Source organism: Scatophagus argus, chromosome 5 (genome assembly GCF_020382885.2).
Source record: "Scatophagus argus isolate fScaArg1 chromosome 5, fScaArg1.pri, whole genome shotgun sequence".
Classification (NCBI taxonomy): Eukaryota; Metazoa; Chordata; class Actinopteri; family Scatophagidae; genus Scatophagus; species Scatophagus argus.
Genome location: NC_058497.1, coordinates 9,959,645 through 9,983,985, shown reverse-complemented (window position 1 = coordinate 9,983,985; position 24,341 = coordinate 9,959,645). Strand labels below are relative to the sequence as shown.

At 40.7% G+C, this 24,341-nt stretch overlaps 1 protein-coding gene across 1 annotated transcript in view; it reads right to left on the bottom strand.

Annotated features, from left to right (window-relative positions):
• The window catches only part of LOC124058973 (WD repeat-containing protein 49-like), a 29,771-nt gene extending 5,894 nt beyond the window's left edge, over positions 1–23,877 (bottom strand). Inside the window, 13 exon segments of the mRNA XM_046388626.1 lie at positions 798–911; positions 1,066–1,152; positions 6,105–6,235; positions 7,990–8,105; positions 9,597–9,761; positions 10,723–10,956; positions 12,267–12,415; positions 13,833–14,000; positions 17,146–17,524; positions 17,705–17,788; positions 18,339–18,512; positions 20,392–20,700; positions 20,874–23,877. Coding sequence (XP_046244582.1) covers positions 798–911; positions 1,066–1,152; positions 6,105–6,235; positions 7,990–8,105; positions 9,597–9,761; positions 10,723–10,956; positions 12,267–12,415; positions 13,833–14,000; positions 17,146–17,524; positions 17,705–17,788; positions 18,339–18,512; positions 20,392–20,700; positions 20,874–20,954 — 2,191 coding nt within the window. The 5' untranslated portion in view covers positions 20,955–23,877.
• Positions 23,878–24,341: the final 464 nt, after the last annotated feature.

The window sequence follows — 24,341 nt, the reverse complement described above, 5'->3', positions numbered from 1 at the left end:
AGTCAGGCTGAACAGCAGATAAAGCCCAGGGTCTGTTTTTTTTTTTTTTTTCATACCGAGTAGCTAAACAGGAGCTGCAGCTACTGTAGAAATCACCTTGAGAATAATCAAACCGGAATAAAAACCCAAGCAACAAGCACATGTACAGTTAAAATAAATAAAAAAAGAAAAGTAAACTCCTCAGCTTGAGTTGTAGCAAATGAAAAGCAGTTCAAGTTGGAAAACTTGAAGCAAACTCAGGACATCAAACAGCCACTGATGTGTAGCTGCTGTACAGTAACCTAGCACAAGAATCCTTACTGTCCTTGTGATGTGATTTACACAAAGAGCAACGCTTCATCTGTGTGCATCTGTGTATGTGCAAACGTGTATCTGAACAAAAGAAACAAGGCTGTATATGCAGTGTATTTGGCATTTAAATAAGGATTTCAAACTCTCTAAAGTAACGTCACTGCATTTGCATCAACTATAACTTTTCAAATCGCACGTCACACAACAGCAGTAGATAGCAGTAGTAGTATACATACCGTACTTTAAAGGTTTTAGCCTCAAAACCACTGTCCTGTTTCACAGTGGGAAGTTTTAATGGCTCTAATAAAACTGGAAACATTTTTTGGGCAAGAGGATAGGTTAATTTGAGTGAGACTCAAAATTCAGAATTTAAAATTGCTCTGCTGTCATTGTTTTGATTACGGGATAGCAGGAGGTGATGCAAACGAATGTTACTCACATTCTGCACAGTCACATATCTGAACTATTTTAACAGTTAAACATTTCATTTCTTTTAATAATTTCACCTGTAGCTGCAGTGGCCGACGTGCGTCCTGGTATAAAAAACAATCTAGTGATTGCAATGGAATTATCAGAGTCTTCTTTGCCATTCAAACCAAGATGAGAATCTGGGAAATGATCTAGAAAATTAAAGTTGAGCAGAGGATTGAATGATGAAAAATAAGAGTAAAGTGTCACAGAAGAGCAAAAGACACGTAACAACTGCAAATTAAAGTTTTGTTTGTTAAATTTATTTGCATCCTTGCATGAAAGTGTATCTTAACTGCTTCTTACCTTTTGTGTGTTCAGCATGGAAGTGCAGTTTCCTCAAAGCTTTTTCTGTGCTGTTGTTCCACACTATAATCTCTCCATCATAGCTTCCTACACACATCAGAGGCAAGAAGCAAAATGATGATAAACTAAAATTGCATGTTTGCTTTCTGAAATTTTCCTATCGAGAATTTCTCTGCAAAAACTGGAACAGAAAGCTTCAAAGTGTCATATTTTAAGCATATTAAAAACTTTCTCTCAACACACACACATACATGCAAGCCAGATGCTAAAACCACTTCAAAAAAGCTCAACATCTGTCTGCAGCTGCCATCTGTTCCATCAGTCAAATCTTAACACTCACCATTATATAAGTATATGTATGTGTGGGTATGTTCATATAAAGCAGAAATCTCATCAGGTGGCTTGACAGTTGAACAGCGGGAGTTAATGAAATAGGTGAGGAGTGTGTTAGCCATGGGAGGTGTGTCTGTATGAGCAATAGGTAGAATAAAGTTTATGGGAGTGTGGGTTGACTGCATTATTCATGCAGCCCAGGGCCAGCTTCTGTATTTCAAGTGACTTTTATCATGCTGTGTGTGTGTGTGTGTGTGTGTGTGTGTATGCGGGCAGAGAGGCATAAGGAGGAGGGTTAAGGCGAGGGAGTGTAGATTATCTGCATCATCTATACAGTGTTGAGCTTTAAAAGCTGGATCAACATCACTTCCATTAAGTTTTAAAGAGCTCTAATACACCATATACACCACAACACATGGGCCTATAAGCACAGGGATTCATTGATGAAGAAATACATGAAAGTATGTATGTAGAGCACAGTAACAAAATATCATACCTCCATTTCATGTTGGACAGTTAAAACAGATAAAAATCATTGCAGCAGAACCAGAGATATCATCTGTTTTTATCCCATGCATTTTTCTCCCTTGTTAAAACCTGGCGCCTACACTCCAAACAATGCAGCATCGAACTGCAAACAGTTTTGTCAAAGATTCCCTTGCTAGTAGTGGCTATGATTGAGGAACTAGCTTCAAGCAGAGATAAGAAGGGCAATAGAGGTCTGGTAAGCTCCCAACTTTTTCCATTTTCAAGTCTGTAGTCTCCGCTCCCAGCTGACGCTGACTCAAGTGACATCACTTGAGGACATTTACCAGACTTCACAGCTCCCTCTGGAGGCGCAAAAGAGTCAGAGTCAGAGTACTCTTTTAACTCTCTAACTTGTCAAGAAAAACAAAATTGAAATATACAGTAGGTATAAATCAGAGCATATTCTCTTTGAAAAAGATGTCACTGGCTGCTGTCACTCAGTATTCTGATTTCTAAGCTTGCATTTCCATTTCTAAAGCATTTTGGCCATCCATCAAAGTTCAGATGAGTTGGTCCTTGGTTGCTTGGAAGGTGTTCAGCCATGGAGGATTAAGGGATCTGAGGAAAGAAGGAAGAGTGAAAAGGGGGAAGTTGTGACTGAAGGAGGTACACAGAACCCCAGTGTACATGTAACCTGCTGTGTGTGTGTGTGTGTGTGTGTGTGTGTGCGTGTGTGTGCGTGTGCGCTTGACGGTGTCTGTATGTAAGAAGCCAAGCGGAACCTAGCGAAGACTGTGAATATGAATGAGGAGGCTTCAGTCCCACATCAGCCAAATGTTCCTGCTGCAACTTGATTCAACTTGAGACACAAACAAACAGATGAATGTAGAAAAAAAAATACACACAGTCCCGAGCATGTGTGCATCCAACAGAACTTTAAATTGACTTTTGTCACTGGTGGCCATGATGCCGCCACTGCTTTCACTTGGCAGCACTAGCATGTAATTTGGCAACACGCACCCTTTGATGTGAAACAGCATCACTCACTGCAACCCTGAAGAAATATGCTGGCATCAGAAATTAATGCGTCATCACTTTGACATGCCGTTTTTGTGCTTGATGGGTTTGGGGAAGAAAGAATTAGCAAAAATAGTTAATGTAGAAAATAGCACAGTGATGGTTCACCACCTTTTGCCAAGATAAGTACAGGAACATAGAGAACTGGGACAGGAATGTGATTCATTCACCCAAAAGTCAGAGACACAGAGAGAGCAACACAGGATATTAAAACGTAGGAGGAATTTATGAATGAATTACATCATTTTATGTTTTTATTTGTATGTTTGTTTGTTTGTTTTGAAACAATGCATTATTTGAACTGGTTATACCAATGCAGAAAACCTCCTTGAAAGAAGATGAAACCCATGACCATGAAAGGTCACAGCTAAATGACCACAGGTCCATGCTAAATATGTTAATCGGCAAAGTGCTGCAAAACTTCTTGCATCAACAATTAACAAAAGGGTTTAGTAATTTAGCACAAAAATGCAACCCAACTGTCACGTTTCAGGGACTTCAGCAAATGAACACACCAACTTATATCATTTTATTCTTTCACTCTTGCATATACAAACCTCCAGCCCTGCAGCCATACAGCACACACATACATACACACACACACACACACACGGTTGAAAGACAGACAGTACTATGTCTCATCCTCCCTCACTCCCACTGAGAGAGCTCTAATAAGCATAATTTAAATTGGGCATTTGGATTAAATTGGAGGTGGGGTGTGCAGCGTGGGGCTGTCTGTGTCTGTGTGTGTGTGGGTGTGTGTGTGTGTGTGTGTGTGGGTGGGTGGGGGAAGAAATGCAGCAGGCTAACCAGGGAGATGAGGTAAAAAACAAACAGACGTGAACGGAGAGTGTGAGTTAGTGACTGTTTAAAAAAAAAAAGAAGAAGAAGAGAGGAAGCAGCTGGAAAGAGGAGCCGAACAGAGCGACTAATAAACTGGGGAGCAAACTTTGAAGAAGTTTCCAAGTTCACAGAGTAGCTCCTGAATTGTGCTTTTGTTCCAGCTCCAGCTATTCATTTCCTTCCAAACCATTTCTCCCCCCCCAGCTTCAAGAGCACTGACTCTTATCTACCTTTCCACTTCCATCCCTCACTTTATCACACTCTATAGTTATCTCTGGGGCTGATGCGTCCCAGAAGTCCAGAGAAAGGTCTGCAGACTGGTAAACTGAAACTGAACTTTCAATACATGAACCAAAGTGATACAACTTTACACACTGAAGAGCATATTGGGGAAAATTGGGTGCAGGGTGTTTGTAGTTTGATGGTTATAGAAGTGGACCAATGATTGGAGGATTGCCAGTTCAATCCCCAAAGCAGGAAAAAATCTATGAAACTATCCTTAATTCACATCTAAAAAAATCTCTGATTATCTTTTGATGGCATGTTGATTCATTCATGCAACAGGAAAGTTCTTTGTTTCTTTGGTTAATGGTGGTTGTGACAGCTTGGGAAAAAGGGATCAAGTGCCACAAGGTTCAGGGTCTATAAATCATAAAAGCATAAAACTGTAAAATCGTGCACACAAAACTTTAGATATGAGTTCTAACAACGTGAACGTATGAACTCAGAGAAGTGGAATGAAAAGAAATGGTGTGATTGAAAGAAGAGGGGAAAAAAATTCCTCATCTGCTCTTCCATTAGCCAGAGGCGCCAAGCGTTTCTGCATTTTAATAAGTGCTGCTGTGATTTCAGGCCCATACCGACTTCTAGTGTGTGAGTCATTTCCCTTTCACACCGCTGAATCCATGCACTGATCAGTTGCCTAATTATTTTGATGGTAATTCTGGATAATTTTAAAATTGCTTTTCAAATGTTTTGTGCTACAACCCTGCTGCAAAGGTAAATACAGTAAGTGCAGCAAATACAGACACAAAAACATCCACACCTACTGCTCCAAACTGCGAGTCCTGCTGACCAAAAAAAACAATGAAACAAAAAAAAAAAACATAAAACAAAAGAAAAGAGGATATTTTTCGTTCTGAGTAATTGTCCCTCCAAGCTCTGGGGATGGTACTCTAGTCATGGTTACACTGCCTCATACACAGACACACTGAGAGAGAGAATACAAATAAAGATTAGCAATACTTCAAACGGGAATTCTTTAAAACCTTTCATTGGAAATAGAGCTTGATCTCTCCCTTATTAGATGAATGCTAGCACTGAGCAGAGACTGTCCGTGCATTCTTTTTTTGTCATATATACGTACTACCTGACCTTTCCAGTTCACAATACAGCTCTAATTAAGAATTTAATTAGGACAGAACTTGCCAATTAATAGGCTCTGACATGTAAAGGTTTTGGCCTGTGGTGGAGGCAAATGTCAACTCAGAATAGAGGAAAAGGAAGCTGTTTTTCCTCTGAGGATTGAAATGCTGATTTATGAGGGGGAAAAGCATCTAAAGTGTTTCCACAGTGTGGCTTACACTACCAAATGGCAACGGGGTCTGGCACAGCTGATATGTTAAAACCGCTCAGGGTGTTTCTAAGTAGATGATTTTCGATTCACTTATGACTTCTTACTCATAACGTCCAATTTTAACACATTTATAATGTGAGTATTGTTTGACATTGAACCAAAAATGCTACATTGCACAAACTTGCAGTATGCACTCCAGGGCGACGCGGGTGCACACACAAGCACAGTTGTCCTTTTCTTTTCTGAAACAAAACATATTAAATCTAAACATGTGCGCTGTCACACATAAAAACAAAGCTGTTTCCAGCAGAGAGAGAGTCGGGTACCACAAGTCCTTTGATAACAACACCACTTACTTTAATCAGCAGATAGCTGCTCCCGGTTATTTTTTTTTTTTCTAAGATTAATTTTCATTTCTTAGCCTGTTCTTTCCCCCCTTTGTGCGTCTCTTTGCTCTGCATGAGCCTGCGTTCTTAATTTAAGTCATGAAAGCGTGATTTATCAAGGGGAGAGAGAGCACACAGGAGTGAACATGAACCCTCATCACAGAGTACATGCCTGTTCACATAAATGCAAGTTGACACAGTGCTCACAATAAGTCAGTTACTTAATTAAGTGTGTGTGGGAGAAATGACTGTCATCTTTGCGTTTACTGCATCTCTTTGTAGATTTCTTGTCAATATCAAATGTGTTCGTCACCTCCCCACACAAACATGCACAGACAACACACACACACACACACCTGTAACCAGAGTCTGTGGGTGCTGGAAAGCGGCACAGAGCACATTGTTGCGATGCTGAACTCCTCCTTTCCACTCCGATGGCTCAACAAAAGACTGCGAGAAGGAATGCAGACGGAAAACTGTTAACATCCTGCAGAAACACAGAGAGAGGCTGGTGGTGAGAGGTGGGGAGGGCGTAAAGGTGAGTTACAAACCTCAAATTCTTTCTTTACAGTAGCTGGATGATCAAAATACACACACACACACACACCATCCAGCTCGCACTGAATTTTGTTTATCACAAACTGGTAGTACGTATTCATATGCTAGTATTATCCTTATTGCTAGTAGTCTGACAGTTTATCCAAAGGCAACTGAACTTGCTTGAGGTTTTGAGGTTCTTGAAGACGTTTCGCCTTCTTCAAATCGACCAACTGCTTGCGAGTCCCAGGTATTTATCTTTTTAGTGATCAGGTGTCCTATCCTTGAGAGTCCCCGCCCCCCATTATTGCAGTAATGGCAGTAGTGACAGAAGTAGCAATAGCAGAAGCAGCAACAGTAAATGTAGACTAGTAATTGAGGCTGTGATAATGTTATAAGTTATACTAGCAGCTGCAGTGGCTGTAGTACCAGTAGCAATAAGAGTACTAGTAACAGTAGCAGCTGTAGCAGCAGCAGGAGTACTAATATTAGCAGCAGCATTAGTAGAAGTCATAGCAGTACTATTTGGAGCACAGTGTGTGATCGTGAAATTTCACTTGAACATTTATGTTTGAATCTGAACTAATTTACTTTCTAAGGGAAATTTGCATGTTTTCGCATCTTGGAGCCATCCTAAATGAGACAAATTATTACCAGCAAAGGCTGTACTGGACTTTAATACATTTTATTTTGCTTCATTGGGACAATGTGCAAGATTATTCTAACATGAAATTTATTTTCCATTCAACAGAAGTTACTTTACACATGCGTTCCAACAAGACAGTGTTTGTAATGTGCACGTTCCTTTTACACAGCGTAATAGTGTTTATTCGTAATGTTAGAGAGGGTTTTTAGCACACCTGCAATGAGCTCTACTCTAACTGTTTGCTTTATGTAATCACACCGCTTTTATTGCTTATTATTGTTGTGCTGGCACTGTACATGAAATGAAAAAATAATGCACTTTGATTGCAGGCAGGAATACCTCTGTCGGTGGGATGAAAACACTTCAGGCTGCATGAGATCGCATGAGCAGCAGAAGGCAATAGGACTATATAAATTAAACTGTGGTCTAGGTGGATGTGAGAAAACAGAAATGATATGAGTGATGAAAGTCATAACAGCAGTATTTTCTTTTACTGCCGCTGATTTGTTGTCTGTGTTCTCTTTACTACTGTGGCACCCCAGAGAACAAAGGAGCAAAGACTGTGTGTGTGTGTGTGTGTGTGTGTGTGTGTGTGTGCGCGCATGGAGAATTGGGAGAGAGTCATATAGCTTGATGATAGTACACTGATGAGTTCAGCTCACTGGGTGTGAAATGATGATGATGAAGATGAAGAGTGGATGTGATGTGGGTAAGTGTGGATACACACACACACACCCCCACACGTAAATATGAGCTAGTGATACTCGTTAGAGTCCAGATGTCAGGTTGGCTCTGAGTCTTTGGCAGCAACAGGGAGCAGGAGAGGACAGACAGAAACGCAAACACACACACAGTGTTTCTCACATACACACACACCAACTCTGACTCTTTGACAGGTGCAGTCTCTTTCATACACAGTGTGCAAACATGCATGGCCTATGAGGGATTTACTGCACTCATACAGCAGATATTCACCTCGGCCTTAATTTGAGTCTACATGAGTGAAACAGAAGAAGAAAGTTAAGAATCACACTTAAACACACACACATCTACAGTACCTTTCCCAGCCCATCACCAGTATACTCCTCTTCAGCAGCAAGACCTGTGAGATCTCCACAGCTCGACCGAGACCGGCGTTCATTCTGTGGAGACAGCGGCCACTGAAGTCCCACACCTGCAAAAGACGGCACAACAAAATGTGCTTCGTTTCAAACACCGGTAAACATGTCGCTGTCATGTTTCTTAGGATATTTAGCAGAACGCTAACCAAACCGTACATGTCACTTAAATTCACTTTTCTTGTCTGGAACAGAGGGAGATAACAGAAATAGCAACAGTTGTAATCACTTTTGATAGGGGTCAAACTGCTTATTTTTTTCAAGATGCTTTGAAATGCGATCACCCATGCGAGGATACAAAAATTTGAGCTACTCTCTTTACTGTACATCCTTCGAGCATGACAGCTCAGGTAACATCTCACACTGTCTCTCATTTTGCATGGTGATGCAGTTTGAATCTGTGTTGTGGCATTTAACAAAGAAGTGCTGATTGGCCCAATGGGAACGCTGTAATTAAAAGGTCAAAATTTCAAATTCTGAATGGCCCTAACTGCTACGCCACGGGCTCAGTGTTGATGAAAATTGGAGAGATGATGCATCTTGTTACTAATTGGCCCAAGGGGTGCCTGCTTGTTCTGCTGGGGATTACTTTTTTTAAATGGCACGGTGAGTATATACCTGACATTGCTTGCACACACACAGGATGCACATGGCTGTATTCTCACAAGGTCTCATGGGGTCAGAGAACTTATGTGGTTGATTATATTGATTATAATATGCATAATTGCAAGTATTATTTCATTATATTTTAAGTGTTGGGAACAGTTACTCTGAGCTTGGACTCATTATGCATTTCATGAATGTGGAATGCAAATACTGTCACCACATGTTTGAAATACCAACCAAACATGAAATTCAAAGAAAAGACACACATGCTTGGATGTGCACACACACACGTATTTAGAGAAGGTACAAACAGAGAGGGTAATCTTTTTTTTTCCAGTAACTCAACACTGATTACTAACACCTTGATTGCAACAGTTTAATCCCTGGGTTTTCCTGTCCACATGTCAAAGTGTCCTCAGATGAGACACTGGACCCCTAAATGCTCCCAATAGTTGGCCAGCACCTTATCCGGTAGCCTGCTGTGGTGTGTGTGTGTGTGTGTTAATGGGAGGGAAAAGTGCTATATAAATGCATTTTCTTTAGACAGTCTCAGCACACTCACTCCCACTGCTGCACACAGTGGTGCCAAGTATTTCTTTATTGTGGTCAGGAAGAGAGTGCACAGAGTGATGTTAGTGGGCAGAGGCAGAGCTATCACCCTGCTTGTTCCTGGTTGCACCCGTGCTTGCTAATGTCAGTTTCATGGAACATTTACATGAGTTGGGGAAGGGTTCACTTTATAGAAGTAATCACAAATTCTTTCAAAAGAATTTCTAAGAACTTGAAACAGTCTGCCTCTTCATACCATTTCATCCAACTCTATTCTCCCTTGTTTCAGTCAGCCATCGCATCTCTATGAGGACTGACCTGCGGCTATATGGTTCACAGTTGTGAGCAGGTGTGTCTGTGCGTGTATGTTGTGTGTGTGTGTGTCCACCTACTTTGACTTCTCCGTCAGTGCCCGCAGTAAACAGCCGGGTCTGCGTACCATCCAGGGCCATGGTGGAAATCTCGGCGTTGCCATGGCAACGGTGGAACTGCTTGACCTTTTGGCCCGTGTCGGCCAGCCAGCAGACCACAGAGGAGGCAGAGTCACTGCTCACTACCTTCAGACAGACAGAGAGAGGCTATCAGTCATCAAGAGTTGGTTACTATTTATGCTGGCAGAAAGGCAGCTTCCACTGATGTGTTCTTTAATGGCTCTCACAGAGCCAAACCATTCTCCACGCTTCGTTACACTTTATTTTAGTGCTAAGCCACCACTGAAGAAAATGTGCAACTAATGCTGCTGTCAAGAGGGAATAAAAGCAGGAGGGGAGAATCAAGAGCAGGTGCACTATTTAGAATGAGAGATGCTCATTTTGGATGCATTAGCTGTTTTATTATTTGTGTGGTGTTCCTACACTGTGTCAGGGGCAAAAGCCAGCTGTGCAAATCTGTCATGGAGCAAGGCAAATAAAACATGAAATAAACTATAATTATGACACATAAGTTTAAAAGAAAGCGAGAGAGCATTATTCCTCTGTGAAGCCTCTGCTGAATGTGACTAATGTCTGAGGTATATCAAACTGTGTCAATCCAACACAGCCAATAATTTCATTTAGACATTTGCATTTAATTGTTTGAAAAAATTCTTGCCGGAGTGACTGAACAATTTCACCTCACCCTGCTCTGAAGCAGACGGGTGAGAACTACGGATGAGAGGTCCTTGTGGTCAAGTGGTCAAAGAAAATGGAAATTTGAATTTACATTTCATTTTCACAACAACTAGACAAACTTCATCTGCTCTGTACCGATGAAGAGTGGGGTAATAAATCACACCAGCTCCACAAAAGCTACTAAATCAGCTTTGAGGTTAGGGTTTTGTCAGTCGCTGTTTTCAAGTTTAAAATTCTCAAATAAAAGCCACCTGTATCTGAGTTTTCTGCTCAGTTAATACACTGACTTACATCCAGCTCACAACATCTACACAGTGGACTCATTGCCACATGTCTCTGGATAAAGAAAAACTGTGAATGAGAATGAAAATCAAAGAAATAAAATCTCAGGAAGCCATGATGTACGTACCTGTCTGAACAGACTATTATAGAGCACACAGGTGACAGGGTGTTCGTGGCTGCTGGTCCTCTTCTCCTCCTTCACAGTCTCCAGCAGGACGAGGAGACTGTTGAAGGAAAGCAGGAGGAGTTGACGCTCCTCGTGGAGGAAGAGGAGGGTGTGTGTGTCCTCCTGTGTCTTTGGGAAGACACCAGCCAGACGGTGAACACACAGCTGACTCGATACATCCCACAAACACAGAACCTGGGAAGCGTATGAGTAGATACATGTAGAGGGTATAAACGTTTATAAAAACATTTATTATCACAATATAATGTTGTGATTAAAAAACAGACACCATAATTGAAAAAAAGAATGTTTACTCCAACAGCTTCTGCAATGTCAGCACTGTTGGCACAGTTTGTTTCTTCAAACCAGTGACATGTTAAAACTCAACATCTGATACATTGAATCTGTATGTTTCAGTTTTCAATTTTATGTTGTGATGACAACCAGCTTAAGGTCAAGTTATGTTCAGGCACAAAAAAACACTTAAGGTTAGGAAAAGGTTTTGTGTGTTTTGTGATGTTAAAATACAAACGTCTGGAAACTTTCCTACTCTCGCGTCATTCAGAATATCTTGTGGTGCCATAGAAACAGATACAACATATCTCAGCGGTCATTAAAATTACCGAGTTTGTTGGTTGGTGCAAGTGGCCTCAAACCGTGGTCTCTTGCTTGGCGGCCGTCTGGTGTCACATGACCGCCAGCTCTTCCCCAAAGGAAAGTCTGCTCATATACATGTAATGTGAATGTGATATGGCACATAATGTAGAAAGCTAACATCAGTGGTCTGCAGAGAAGCACGGTGCCAGCATTTTATTCGATCACTGGGCTGATGTTAGTGCCTCTTAGTGAGAATTCACAAGAACTCTGCCATATTGCTTTACGGCACAAAGCAAGATGACTGTCACTGTTCCAGGAACTCTTCCAGAGGAAACTGAGGTAGTTTCAGAGTTTCTTGCGATGGCAGATGGTGTTTTTAGCAGAGGGCAGATGGAACATAAATCACTTCTAAAATATTCATTATCTTCAGAAAAGCCACAGAGACAGCAAACATGCACAGTGCCGCAACAGGGAGAGGAAAAACAACTCCAGCAACATCCTCTTTACGTCAGAAAGAAGAAGGGTTTAAAGGAAATGTGGTCCTGATTTTGAGAAACGCCAGCTCTTATAACACCAACAGTGCAAAATAGGCTACCAATCATCTGCACCATGCCCTCCTTCCTTCGCACTAATTATAGCAAGGTATAACAATTAATAATACAATGATGGGGCTCTTTATCATTACTTTTCCTGCAGAGCACTGTACACACACACACACACACTCACAGTCGTGTTTCCATCACTTTGGGGACATTATACAGACTAACATTTATTTTCCTGCAGGCTTAATCACCTTCAGTTTTGTCCCCATAAGTAAGACGGGTCCTCACAATGTGACTGTGTAAACAGATTTTAGTCCCCACAACTACTGGAATATGCTTACACACACACACACACACACCTCCTACCTTATCTTTGGAGTAGCTGAGCAGTTGTTGCTTTGTCTGCATGAAGCAAACTGCAGCGACAGGGCTCATGTGCCCGCTGAGTGCACAAACTGGCTCTGAGGTCACATAGGGGTTCCACAGCAAGACCTGATGGTCCACACCTGCTGTGGCTGCAACCAACCAGAAAGTCTCAAATTAGCAGAGGTGCTCAGTGCAGTTAATTACAGGAAACCATACTGTTTGTAGTCCTCCCCACAACCATTTCAGTGTTCAATGAGGCTTTTGATAGTTTGGATGCCTCTGTATGCCTTTGTGTAAGAATAGCAAACTATTATTAGATAGTTGGTTTGGATTTACAAAAAAAAAAAAAAAAAAAAAATGTTGGACCAGCTTTAAAAAAGGACTTCAGTTGGTAAAACATAAATTCTAAGTTCTATCAAACAAACTTCTCAAGTGTGTCAATTTAACTTGTTAACTTGATCTGAAAAACACTTAAATCACTTGTGTTACCAAGTAAAGTTATTTCTTTTTTTCACGTTTTCTTGCCACAGCATACGTAAGCTCATGCTTTCCTGGTGAAAGTATTTCACGCACTTTCCATACACAGAGGCCATAAGGCTGAGCAATTAATCAAAAAAGGGCTGCAACAATTAATGGTTTAATCAATTAATCAATCAAAAGGAAATTTGTTGCTGACTAATAACCAATTAATTGTTTGAATCATTTTTCTTGCAAAAATGTAAAATTTTTGCTAATTCCATCAAATGTCAGATGTGTTGCTTTTCTTCCTCAGTTATGCTAAACAAAAATAAGGAACAAAGGCTTAGGATGGATTGTTGGAATGAAAAGCAATTTGAAGACATCATTTTTCAGTCTGGGAATTTTAACGAGCATTTTTTTTTTTCAATCGATTAACTCTGAAAATAATTGACAATTTAATCAATAATGAAATTAATTAGTTACAGCTCTGATCAAAATATAACCAAAACTAACATTATTACCACCTAACCAACATTATTTTAGTCACACCTTAGTTTCAGTCATCATGTACAAAACAAAAGCTAAATGAAAATACTGTTGGGAAGCTGGAAAACAGCAGAGTGCTGCAGCCTCATCAGACGAGAAATAAGTAATATATTTCTTTTATTCAGATCTACCTATCAAATCTCTTGATTTTCATAGTGATGTGAAGTAAAGCATTTCAGTATTTTAGCTTGATTTGATTTAATGATTTAATAGTGTTCTCTTACTAACATAATGATCACAAGCCATGATTTTGTGTTTATTCCAAGTACACAGAATAAGAGTTCCTTTGTGGCGATGGAAGGTCTTTTGCACTGGTGTATTTAATAAGATGATGTTCATTAATCGTTACTGAACTAAATGTAGCAATTAGTCATGATATTGATTTTGGATGATATTCCTCAGCCCGAGGGTGTCATATTTCACAGAGGCTCTGTGTGCTCTCTCTGTAAGGCTCTCTAAGACAAAGCTGTGATTTTAGGCTACAGAACCACACTTATTTTTTACTATTTACTCTCAAATCACAAGTAGTTATAATTAGTCTGAGTACACACTGATGCTCACCTATCAGACCGAGTCCACAGTGGTAGTCCATGTCCCACACACCCCTCTTTGTAGAGAAAGAAGTGACTCGTAGACTTCTGCTTTCCTTCTCCCTCCAGCCCACCACCACGCTGCTCTGTGGTCTGGTGCTACACGACACAAAGGCCTCCAGTGAGCCCAGGTAACGTACTGCAGCAGGAAGGAGTCAGAGAGTGAAAGGAAATTAGGTGTGACACTAATACTGTAATTAGCTTTATTACAACTAGAAAAGGGTGAGTTACACTGAGAAAGAACAAGCCTGCTCATGATTTCAATTCAAAACTGGGTGTCAGGAATACAGCAAAGAAATTGTTCAACTAAATTAACTTTTTGCTTGTCTCTTTTTCCATTGTACAACAACAACAATAATAATAATAATAAGCTACAGTACATTTCAAAGTGCTCTACATGATTGAACACACAAGACTTAAACTGGAATAACAGTGTGCTAGAGTTAATAGAAAAGTTCAAAAAAAAGAGAGAGAGCTAAGCTTTGAGAAGTGATTTAAAATGTCTTCTGCGACCTCAGATCTTCAGATCCTGAGATCCAAATCTGAGGCAAAAGGCTGGACACCTTTAGTCCTGAGCCAGCAGAGTCCTTAGGATCCGAGGCCAAGCTTTGGCTCATAGAGCAGCAGCAGTTCAGTAGCATAACTAACTAGGAGCTAAACCATGAAGTTATTTGTCTTAACTTTTTGGCTAAAACCTTGTGTTTTGCAATAATCTAAACAAGATGATATAAAAGCATGCCTAAACTTCTTGAAATCAAGCCAAGAGAAAGAAAACACCTGATTTTTCAGATGTTCCTCAGTTGATAAAAACATGACCAAACAATTTTGAATGTTGTGTTTGTGTATGACACATGCCAGTGGCAGCATGTGAACGTAGGTTAGCTCTCTCTCTCTCTGGAGCCAGCATTTGGTTTGTTCATTGTGGGCTACACTTTGGAAACAAGGCAGATCATCTTAGGTAAAACATAAAAATTCTTATTGTCAGGTGATTGTACACTAATGAAAACATAATTATGAATGTTATATTTCATTTCTGCCTGATGTGACGCAGAAAGAACAGCCCTCATTTATTAAAATGTTTATCCGCAGAAATTTGATCTTAACATTTTCTGTGCAAACTCATTTTTAGAGAAGAATTAAGAGAGAATATATTAGTTGAACTCTAGCAAATTCAATGTAAAACAACATTGCAACATATTTTGATGATGACACACTCTTCGTTTTATTTCATTCCTTCAGATCAGACACTTGATCCTGCTGATGCCAAATCACATTCACCACCAGAACTCTGAAGGATGTGCACTTTCTAAAATGACTGTGCTAAATGCGAAATGACCGCAGCCATCCTGTATGGTAAAGCACTGCACAGCACAGAATTTAATTTGTTCACTGGTATTACAGAAAATGTACCACATGTTGCACCACCATCTATCTCAATGAACACTTTGATTGAGAACGGCTAAACTGGACGCCGCACGTCTCTAATAGAGGCTGCTAAGCTTTCAAATACTGCACAGATATGAGTGCTGCTGGCGAGATGGCACGTGACAGTCGCAGGTCAATGATCAGCTGTACATCAGGGGGAAATAATTACACCTGATTACATTTCATACACCACATCTTTTCTCCGTCCTGTGAATTAAAAGATCAGTGGATTTTCAGATGGCGTCGCATGATTCATCGCTGATTAATGATGAGTCACTCTGTCTTTTACTGGCACACACAAATCATAAATCAAAGTATTTGTGATGCAAAACCAGACAGAGAACATCTGCTTTAGTCACTGATGTGTTTCACACTTACTGCTGTGACTTCAGAATTTAAGGAGGAACAGCAGCAGTCGCTTTATTTCTACATCAAAGCAAACCTCTTTTGTTCTCCAACAAATCGATGCGCATTTTGGGAAATTTTGCATACACACTGATGTTCATCTTTAATGCTCCTTTTCATTTCTTTGATCACAACTTTATGAGGATATGTTAATGCGTCTCTCTCTCTCACACACACACACACACACTTCCAACGATCCTCCTTCCTTGTACTTATGGGTCTGTGGCCATCGCAATTTCCTCCTAATTTCCTCTCATTTTTCCTGTCTGCACTACACCCCCCACCCCACCGCACCCCTCCCTCCGCCTCCCTCCTCTCTCTGGTGGCCCATGAGCCTGAAGGTTTGGAGGTCTGGATAACCAGCCATGTCTAATGGTACACAGCCCACTCATACTGCAGGGTGGGCAACTTCAAAAGAACAGCACCAGCACCCCGAAGGTATGCAAACACACACACACATACAGTCACACAAGCTCTCTTTCCTCTCTCATACTCTCAAAACAACACACACACACATACAATTTCAATTAACCATTGCTTTTAACGCTTTGGCATTGTCTCCCCTGTTTCCCCTTTTTTGTTTTTCCCTTTGTTTTCCCATTTGTTTTGCTTATTTATATGTGTTTTATTTTCATTTCCCCTACTGTATCAGGATCTCCCATTTCAGCCAAGCTAGTCTCAGAGCACTGCCTCTGCTGAATCATTATCAAACAGCCCAATGACTCTTCAGAGGGGCTCCACGAGAATGATGCAATCGAGATACAACTAAGCGACCTCAGGCTACCCAGGCTGAGTTGAAGTGGGGAATCCTCAGGAGGCCAGACCTTAAACCTTTTGACTTTATGGCAGTAGTCAAAATCTGGCTGTGCACGTGTGTCAGTGTGCATGTATGTGCATCAGTGACAGAAACACACCCAAGCATTTCCATGGTGTTGCATAAGCCGTTATTACAGTGATAAAGTGGGCAAACAAGCACAGAGAGTGGCTCTCAGCCCAGCTGGCAAGGTGAAAGTGTGTGAGCATCAGGTACATCCAACACCCAAGGGTGTTTTCTTATTCTCTGTCATTGGAGCCACTGATTTTGAAGCCTTGCTTTCATTGTGTCCAGCTAATAACACAGTTAATACACTGTTTCTGACCCCAGATGAAAGTGTCAAACTACAGGATTAAAACTGTGGCATGTTGAAAGGCACCTACTGTTGCAGCCACTTGGCTGAGGTACTGGTCCCTTCATTTACATACAATATGAAACAGTAGGTGTGTAACCAAAGCAGTTTGAGTTAGGATAGGACAACAAAGACTGACGGAAACAATGACAAAGCAAGAATTGTACAAGTTTGTACAAGTCTGTCATCAAAGAGAGGCCGAAAGAGTTGTTTGTATGTCTCTGCCTCATGTGTCTGGCACATAAAAATAAAACTCTTTCTGTGTTTGTGTGTGCTTGTGTTTCCTACCTTTTCTAACCCAGGCAGGTGCGTGTGCCTGGTGTGTCACAGTGTAACAGGAGCGATGCTTTCCTTTAACCAATTCATCCCATAGGATGATGGCTGCCGAATCTGAGCTGGTCCTCAGACTGAGTCTCTCAAAAAGAGAGATATTAGCTGAGGTAAAATATAAAGCACTGACCTGGAGTAACACACACACACATTCAGTTATGAAGCAATGGACAGATGATGCAGAAAAATGAAGACTCCTGACAATGTTTCTTTTATTCTTTTAATTCCTCTCTCTGTGTATTACCTGTCCTCCAACATCACCTATGGTAAGAACAGCCTGGTCCAGATGACTGGGATCCGCCCAGTAGTCTAGGCACCAGGGAGTAAACTTCAGACCCTAGAGAAGATGAGAAGTGGTGTGTACAAGGTTACAGTTCATGTTCATCCACACTTTTATACATACACCCCATATCCAGAGTGCAACAGTAAAGGCAGAACCTGCTAAAACCTGTCGAAACATAAGAATTAATACATGTGTTGCTCTTTTTTAGAGATGGATTACAGGGGTTGCTTTTACCTGGAGTTTATATGAGCAGCTCAAGTCTTGTTTAGACAGTATGTCATAGAAACATACCTCCTTACTTGTGAAAGACACGGCTATCTGAGAATGAAGAAGGGAGTGCAAATGAACTGATTAAACAAAGAGAGACATACAGATAAAGAGCAATTTATTTCATCAATATGGTATAACAACAATTTAACAGTTTCTCTGGCTGATAATTGATACATAACTCTAAAATATTAACATAAGAATTATATCCATCACCCACAAATCGATAGCTAATAGACTGCTAATTGAAAATGTTTATCAATAACTGATGGTCTCATTACTGAAAAATGAATATCTATTTTGTGAACATTATGCAACAGAGTCATGCCTGCTACACCGTTCACCAAAAGTGTGGATCAATAATTAATTGATTGAGTGAAATGCTTGTTTACCTCTATACAGCACATTATCTGCTCACAAAATATTGGCACTACAAATCAATAATTAATTTGGAAGTTAATTTTTGTAATAACATTTATTCAGCTGGGTAAACTGAACAAATAATAATGCAAACTATGCTACGAGACCCAGAATGTGGCATAATAAGCAGGACAGCAGTCAATAAGACTGACTGATCAAATCTTTGTCGTGTGACTCTCACCTTGTGCACATTATGCAGCAGCACCATATCAGTGACCCATAGGTCTTTGGGTGCGACTGTGCTGTTTTGCAGTCGATGAGTGTGCAGAAGGGACATGTCCTCTCCGTCCCGCAGTCCCACAGTTCCTCCCTTACTCACGGTCAGATACTGACCTGAGCTCTGCAGGTGCAACACCTGGGGAAACCAGAGGACAAAACAAAACATCATCTCGGGCAAAGTACCAGAAAGACTCTCCTCCAGAACAGCTTTAATGCTCTTTGTGAGCACTTTGGAACATTTTAATGGGAGGTCAATTTGTAAAATGCCTCAAAGGTTACATCCTTTAAGATGATATTTAAAATATCTTTAATCTTTAAGTATTTCCTTTCTTTCTAATCTTTAGCAATAAAACTATAGTACAGTATATATAGATACTATATATATATATACTATACTATATATATTATATAGTTTAACTGAATCTTCCTCTTACTGGATGCATGTGAGCAGAGGGCACATCCCATAAAACAAAAAGGATTAATGAATGAATGATGACATTTTATTGGCTAAGCTACAAGAAAAAAAAAAACTGAGAGCTGCAGAGAAAGGCTTGAGCTGACTGTGTCTGATGAGAAAGGGACACTGACTATCTTTAATTAAAGAAAGGTTTATTAATACTTGGAGAATAGAGGTCAGGATCAAGATGTACTACTGCTGTAATTACTGCAGACTGGGTCACTTTCCCACAGCCAACTGGGTCTCAGTAGGATTTCACAGTTTGGCGTGTCCTGCATTTATCTCTAATTATTCTAATTACCTATATTATCTACAGCTTGTGAATCACTGGTACTGGAAGAGTTTCTGGCGACTCCTTTTCCAAGATGTACCAAATGTAGCACTCACATCTTTGGTAGTCTGTAACCTGATGGATATTCCTTTAAAAATTTGTTAGACTTCTCTTAAAACTGACATATACTGAAAACTGAAATGAAATTTTATCCTGATTAAAATGGTGAGGTAATATTGTTAACGGGAGCAGTAGATTCCCATTTAGCTTACAACACAGAAACCCATAATATTTAAGTTAGTTATTCAGGAAGAGCAACGAAACAAAGTCTTTATCTGCACTAAAAACTAGTAGAACAGACGCTAGATTAGATGTAGTGCAGGACTTCAGGACTTTATTTTGAGTGAATTACTTCAGTGTCAAAGCAGAATTAAATGGTTTATAGTTCGTGGGGGAAGAGGAAACAAGTTGTCAAGATAACATTAGCATATCACCTTTTAAAGCTGTTGTCACTAAGATGATAGAAAATTTACTGTTTACAATTTTCGTGGACCCAGAGGAACATTAGCTTGAGTGTGTTTCTGGCCACTTGACGAAGTCCAACATTCATGCCAAAACTGTATCTTGAGCTGAGGTGAACTGAACACTCATGTGAAAATCGTTTGATTTGTCGTCACACAAAAATATGGATTAACACTAACCCGCATTGCATGCATGTGAAAATATATGTTTTCACATTTTCTATTTTGTCTACCCTGCTGAAGTCGTGCCACATTTTACCAAACAGTGTTAGGAACAGAAATTAGAGTCTTCTAAGCATCTGTCTGCATTTTTTAACACTGATCTAAGCTAAAGAGGTCAAAACCTTCCAGCCATTTGTAAAACAACTTACACAACACTCTGACATTTTGACATTCTCGGGATTGAAAGATTAAAGTGGTGAGCCATCACTTTAACCACAGCAGTAGGCACTTTATTCCCTGCCTCTTCATTTACATATTAATTGATAGATGTTAAACTTAAAAGAGTCCAGAGCCATTTATCTCAAAAGAGGTGGGCCATTTTGATGAGCAAGACCCTAATACTTTCAAACTTTTCCCTTGCACAATGTTTAATAACAGAATTCCACCCAGTCAGCAGAGTGTTGGATTCTCCAGTCAGTCAATGTCAAAATGTATTTCAGATAACATCCTGCAGTAGATCATATGTTTAAAAGAGGCGACATGTTCTAACCCTCATAACAAAGTCTCTCTGTTCTTCAGTCTCCAGCAGGTCAGTGAGCCTTACCTTTTGAACCGGGTCTCGATGGGGGCAGGTCAAAGTGCGAGGTGGCGTCCAGCAAGGCACACTGCTGCTTCTGGTGTTCTTCACTTTATCAGAAAGCTCCAGTAACAGAAAAGAGCACAGGCCTCCCCAGTCAACTCGTCCTTCCTCCTTCACGGCGTCGATGTCCAGAAGGAGACCGCGGTTATCCTGAGTGACAACCACGCTGTCGAACAAGAGACCATATTCCTCCTTGGAGCCACGGCCAACTGAAGACCAAGCCAGCTCAATGAATTCAGTTCTGGACAAGGACCGTGATGCACCCAAGCGGTCCTGCATGGAGATCAATAAGAGACAGCGCACAATGTCTACACATTTCTAATGGGTGCTGGCAAACAGAGTATAAATTATCACTTTCTCTCTGAAGTTTTTCCCACATGAATTAAAGGTGTTGTGATATGAGACTATTAATATACCCACAAAAAGAAAAACAGGCGAACACTCACCAGGAAAAGGCCCTGTAGCTTTCTATAGTCCTCAGTATTCATCCTGCTCTCAAGCTGTGCCACCTCCATCCTCGTTCCCATGGTTACGGCTCAGACCTGTCAGTCAATCACTAGCACACCAGGAAAGGTCAGGAAGGTAAAGCATGTGCGCGCAAGTCTGTATAGAAGACTCACTAATCAAATAATAATTTCCCTGCCTTTCTAGGCGTTACAAGATGAAACAAGATGTTCCCAGCTTGTGTAATTCCTTAGTAACCTTCTATATCTGTTTCACAGCGGGTTGTCATGTCATCACAATCATACTGCAGTCACAGCAGCAGCTGACTTCCTTTGTTGGCTCTTTTCACTCTATCCAAACATGTCTCTGTTGAACGGTGTGCAAAGGTCTTTCATTTTTGACAGAAATCAGCCTCCCCAGCTCAGTGGCTTTCAAAGGTGGGTGAGTAGGTGCCCCAAATTATGTCTCAGAAATGGATAGAGAAGGCGGCAGCCTGCCACAGCATGTCAAGTCTCGGTTAAGTCAGGTGATGTGAAATAAAATACCGATGTCAGGTAAATGAGCAGCATGAGTAATAGAAGGAATAAAAGGTAGGATTTGTTACATTATGCTGCGTGGTGATTAAAAAGCACTTTTGAGGTAGAGGAGAGAAATGTGAGATGATGAAAAACTTAGTTTTAAACCTTCTTCAAAACAGTACCTACAAAGGGCAGTGGAGGACAGCAAAGGCTCTCGGTTTCATTTCTAGACTGACATAAACGTTTATGAGACAAATTCACTGGAAGTGGCACCAACTGAGAAGAGATTTAGATGACAGGGTGCGTAATGAAAGCAAAAAAATCAATGCTTTGCCGAAGCCATTATCTTTTTTACAATGGTGATTAACTGCAGCGTGATCCTGATAGTTCCTGATAGTTTATCCACCTCTTTATTTACATCACTGACAAGAAGAAGCAGACTGCAACAGATGCATTTATGCTAAAGTAATAAATGAAGAGAATGGTGAAACCTTGGGGACGATTTGATCATGTTTTGTTTATGAGCATGATAACTTTTAATCAACTACATCCTGACTTGTTCTGTGGCAGGCAGCTGGCGACGGTCTTTATGAGATTACACAGACACAGCCATAAAATGAACCAAAAAGAAGCCCATATTTTCAGCTGATGCACTATAAATGCACGAACAAATGTAAAACATATCCAACATACATCAATGCTGCTGTCATTTACCACAAGGGAATGCTTTCACCGTGTGAGTTTTGCGTAATAACTCAACAGAAAATAAAAAATACAGCATAGTGCTATCATCGGCAAACAAAACCAACTCACCCACTTGCCTCTCTTCTTCAGGTCTCTCAAAACTGCCAATGCTGGCTTTCTAGCTGGGGTTTATTAGAGTTGTACAGAGTATCAGCCACTGCAGTCAAACTGTCCAAAAAACCATTTCAGTACCAGGCTGTAACTGCATAATGACAGGCTCTTGGCCTGGCAACATCACCTGTCAAGTCAGATGCACCTTTTCCAGGAGTGCTTCAGTCGAGCAGCTTTTGATTCATGTAGTCCACATAGCAGAGCTGAACGCACAGTTTCTCAGTTAATAACACGCTCAAACTTACCAAGACTACAATTTTATCCTCTCAGTCCACAATGGGTGTCCAGAGTAAACGGCCCCAGAGTCCCCCGTGCTCCGAGGTGTTGAAACACCATTTTTAAATGTATGACATTTCAAACAAATCTTCAGCCTCTGGCTGCTGTCTTGGCCTTGGCTGGGTCTTGTCTGTGGGAGATTCAGCTGATTCCAGGAGCCTCAAGCTTTGTGGCCAGAGGTTTGTCTAAGCCAGCGATGTCTGAGAGGCAATCAGCACTAACAGCCCAGGCTGCAGCACTCACCCCCAGAGAGAGTTAACTAACTGCCCCCAGAAGCCCAGACTGTGGCAGAGGCCACACACACACACACTATTCTTTTCTTTTATTATCCCTCACTCTCACTCTCAAAGACTCGAGCTAAGTTTCCTGGCAACCAAGTAGTCAAAAAGAGTTGTGTTTGTGAGTCCATGCCCTATCGTCTGTATGTAACTCAATGTGCGTGCGTGTGTGTTACTTCTATTCACAGATTAGACACTGGAAAGAAAATATCTGTGTGAGCTACAATTACCCCCCCCCCCCCAGTAGCTACAGCAACACAATGCACATGAACATTAGTATTCTACTGCCACTCATAAAAGAGTTCCTGCATTGAAATAACTTTAAAATGCACTGATGTGAACCTAGACCCGAACAAATCTCTTTACACACACCAGCAGAGTTTTATAGTGCCATTCAAATGCCTTCAAGAGGACTTCCTGTGGGTCACTCGTAGCTGTACACACACATAACAAAAGAGGAAAAAAAAAAGTCTCTCTGGGATTTGTTAAACTGAGACAAATAGATTGCCTGTATCACTGCAAACATGAATACACACAAGACCTATGCATCCAACACAGATCTTATCATTCTGCTTCCTCCCTGCTGCTTCAGTGACCACGACCAATCCCTGTGTGTGACTTTAATGGCTTGGAATAACTTGAATTAGGTGATTACAGCGGTCGTCAACGGTGACAGGATCAGAAAATTAGGTCTCAGCAATTTCAATAATAAAGCTTTAAAAATTAACACTATCACAATTGGATTACAGTGGTGCATGCAGGAGCCAGCACAGAGCCTAAAATAGCCCACCACAAATCCACCATGAAAAATCCACTATTATACAGGGAGAAGAATGAAGTTGCTGGAAACGGAGGGAGGGGGGATTGGTGAGGATCTTAGTACTGGGAGGAAAGAGAATGCAAGGGCAACTGAGCAGAAATGAAGCACTTTCATGCAACAACGCAAATCTAAAGAGAGACCCACTTTTGAAAGTCTTCCTCATGTGACAGAACTCTTTTTGCAATAAGAAGGAATGTGGTTTTTTTTCAACATGTTTTCCACGACACCAGTTTAATAGTTCTCGAGAAATTAATTTCAGTTTTTTATTTATTTATTTACATTTGCTTGGAGGATTGCTGTCGAGGATTTCGCAAGTCTCAGAAAACAGCAAATGAAAAGGATCGATGATAAATTCATGGTCAAAAAAAAAAAAAATTTGTGTAAACTTTGTTAAAATGTCCTGCTTCAGATTCTTAAGTCACAACCAACTTAAGTTTGCATTGATTCATTTATTCATTCCTGTCTCATATTTGCGAGAAACTTCGAACATCACAGTGTTGCACAAAATTCTGTAAATTCTTCTGTCGTACAGTCTTTTCCTGAACCAAATGTACTTATGCTGTTTGTTCTAATGACCTTCAGCTACTCTGTGCTTTTGAGTGTGGGATATTAAGCCAACCTGTTTTTGAGCACCACGTTGTACCACAATTGCAGCTGTGCTCACACACCCCTGTGTGAGGCTGTGCTACAAATCAGGAGTCCAAAACAAAAAACAAAATTCTC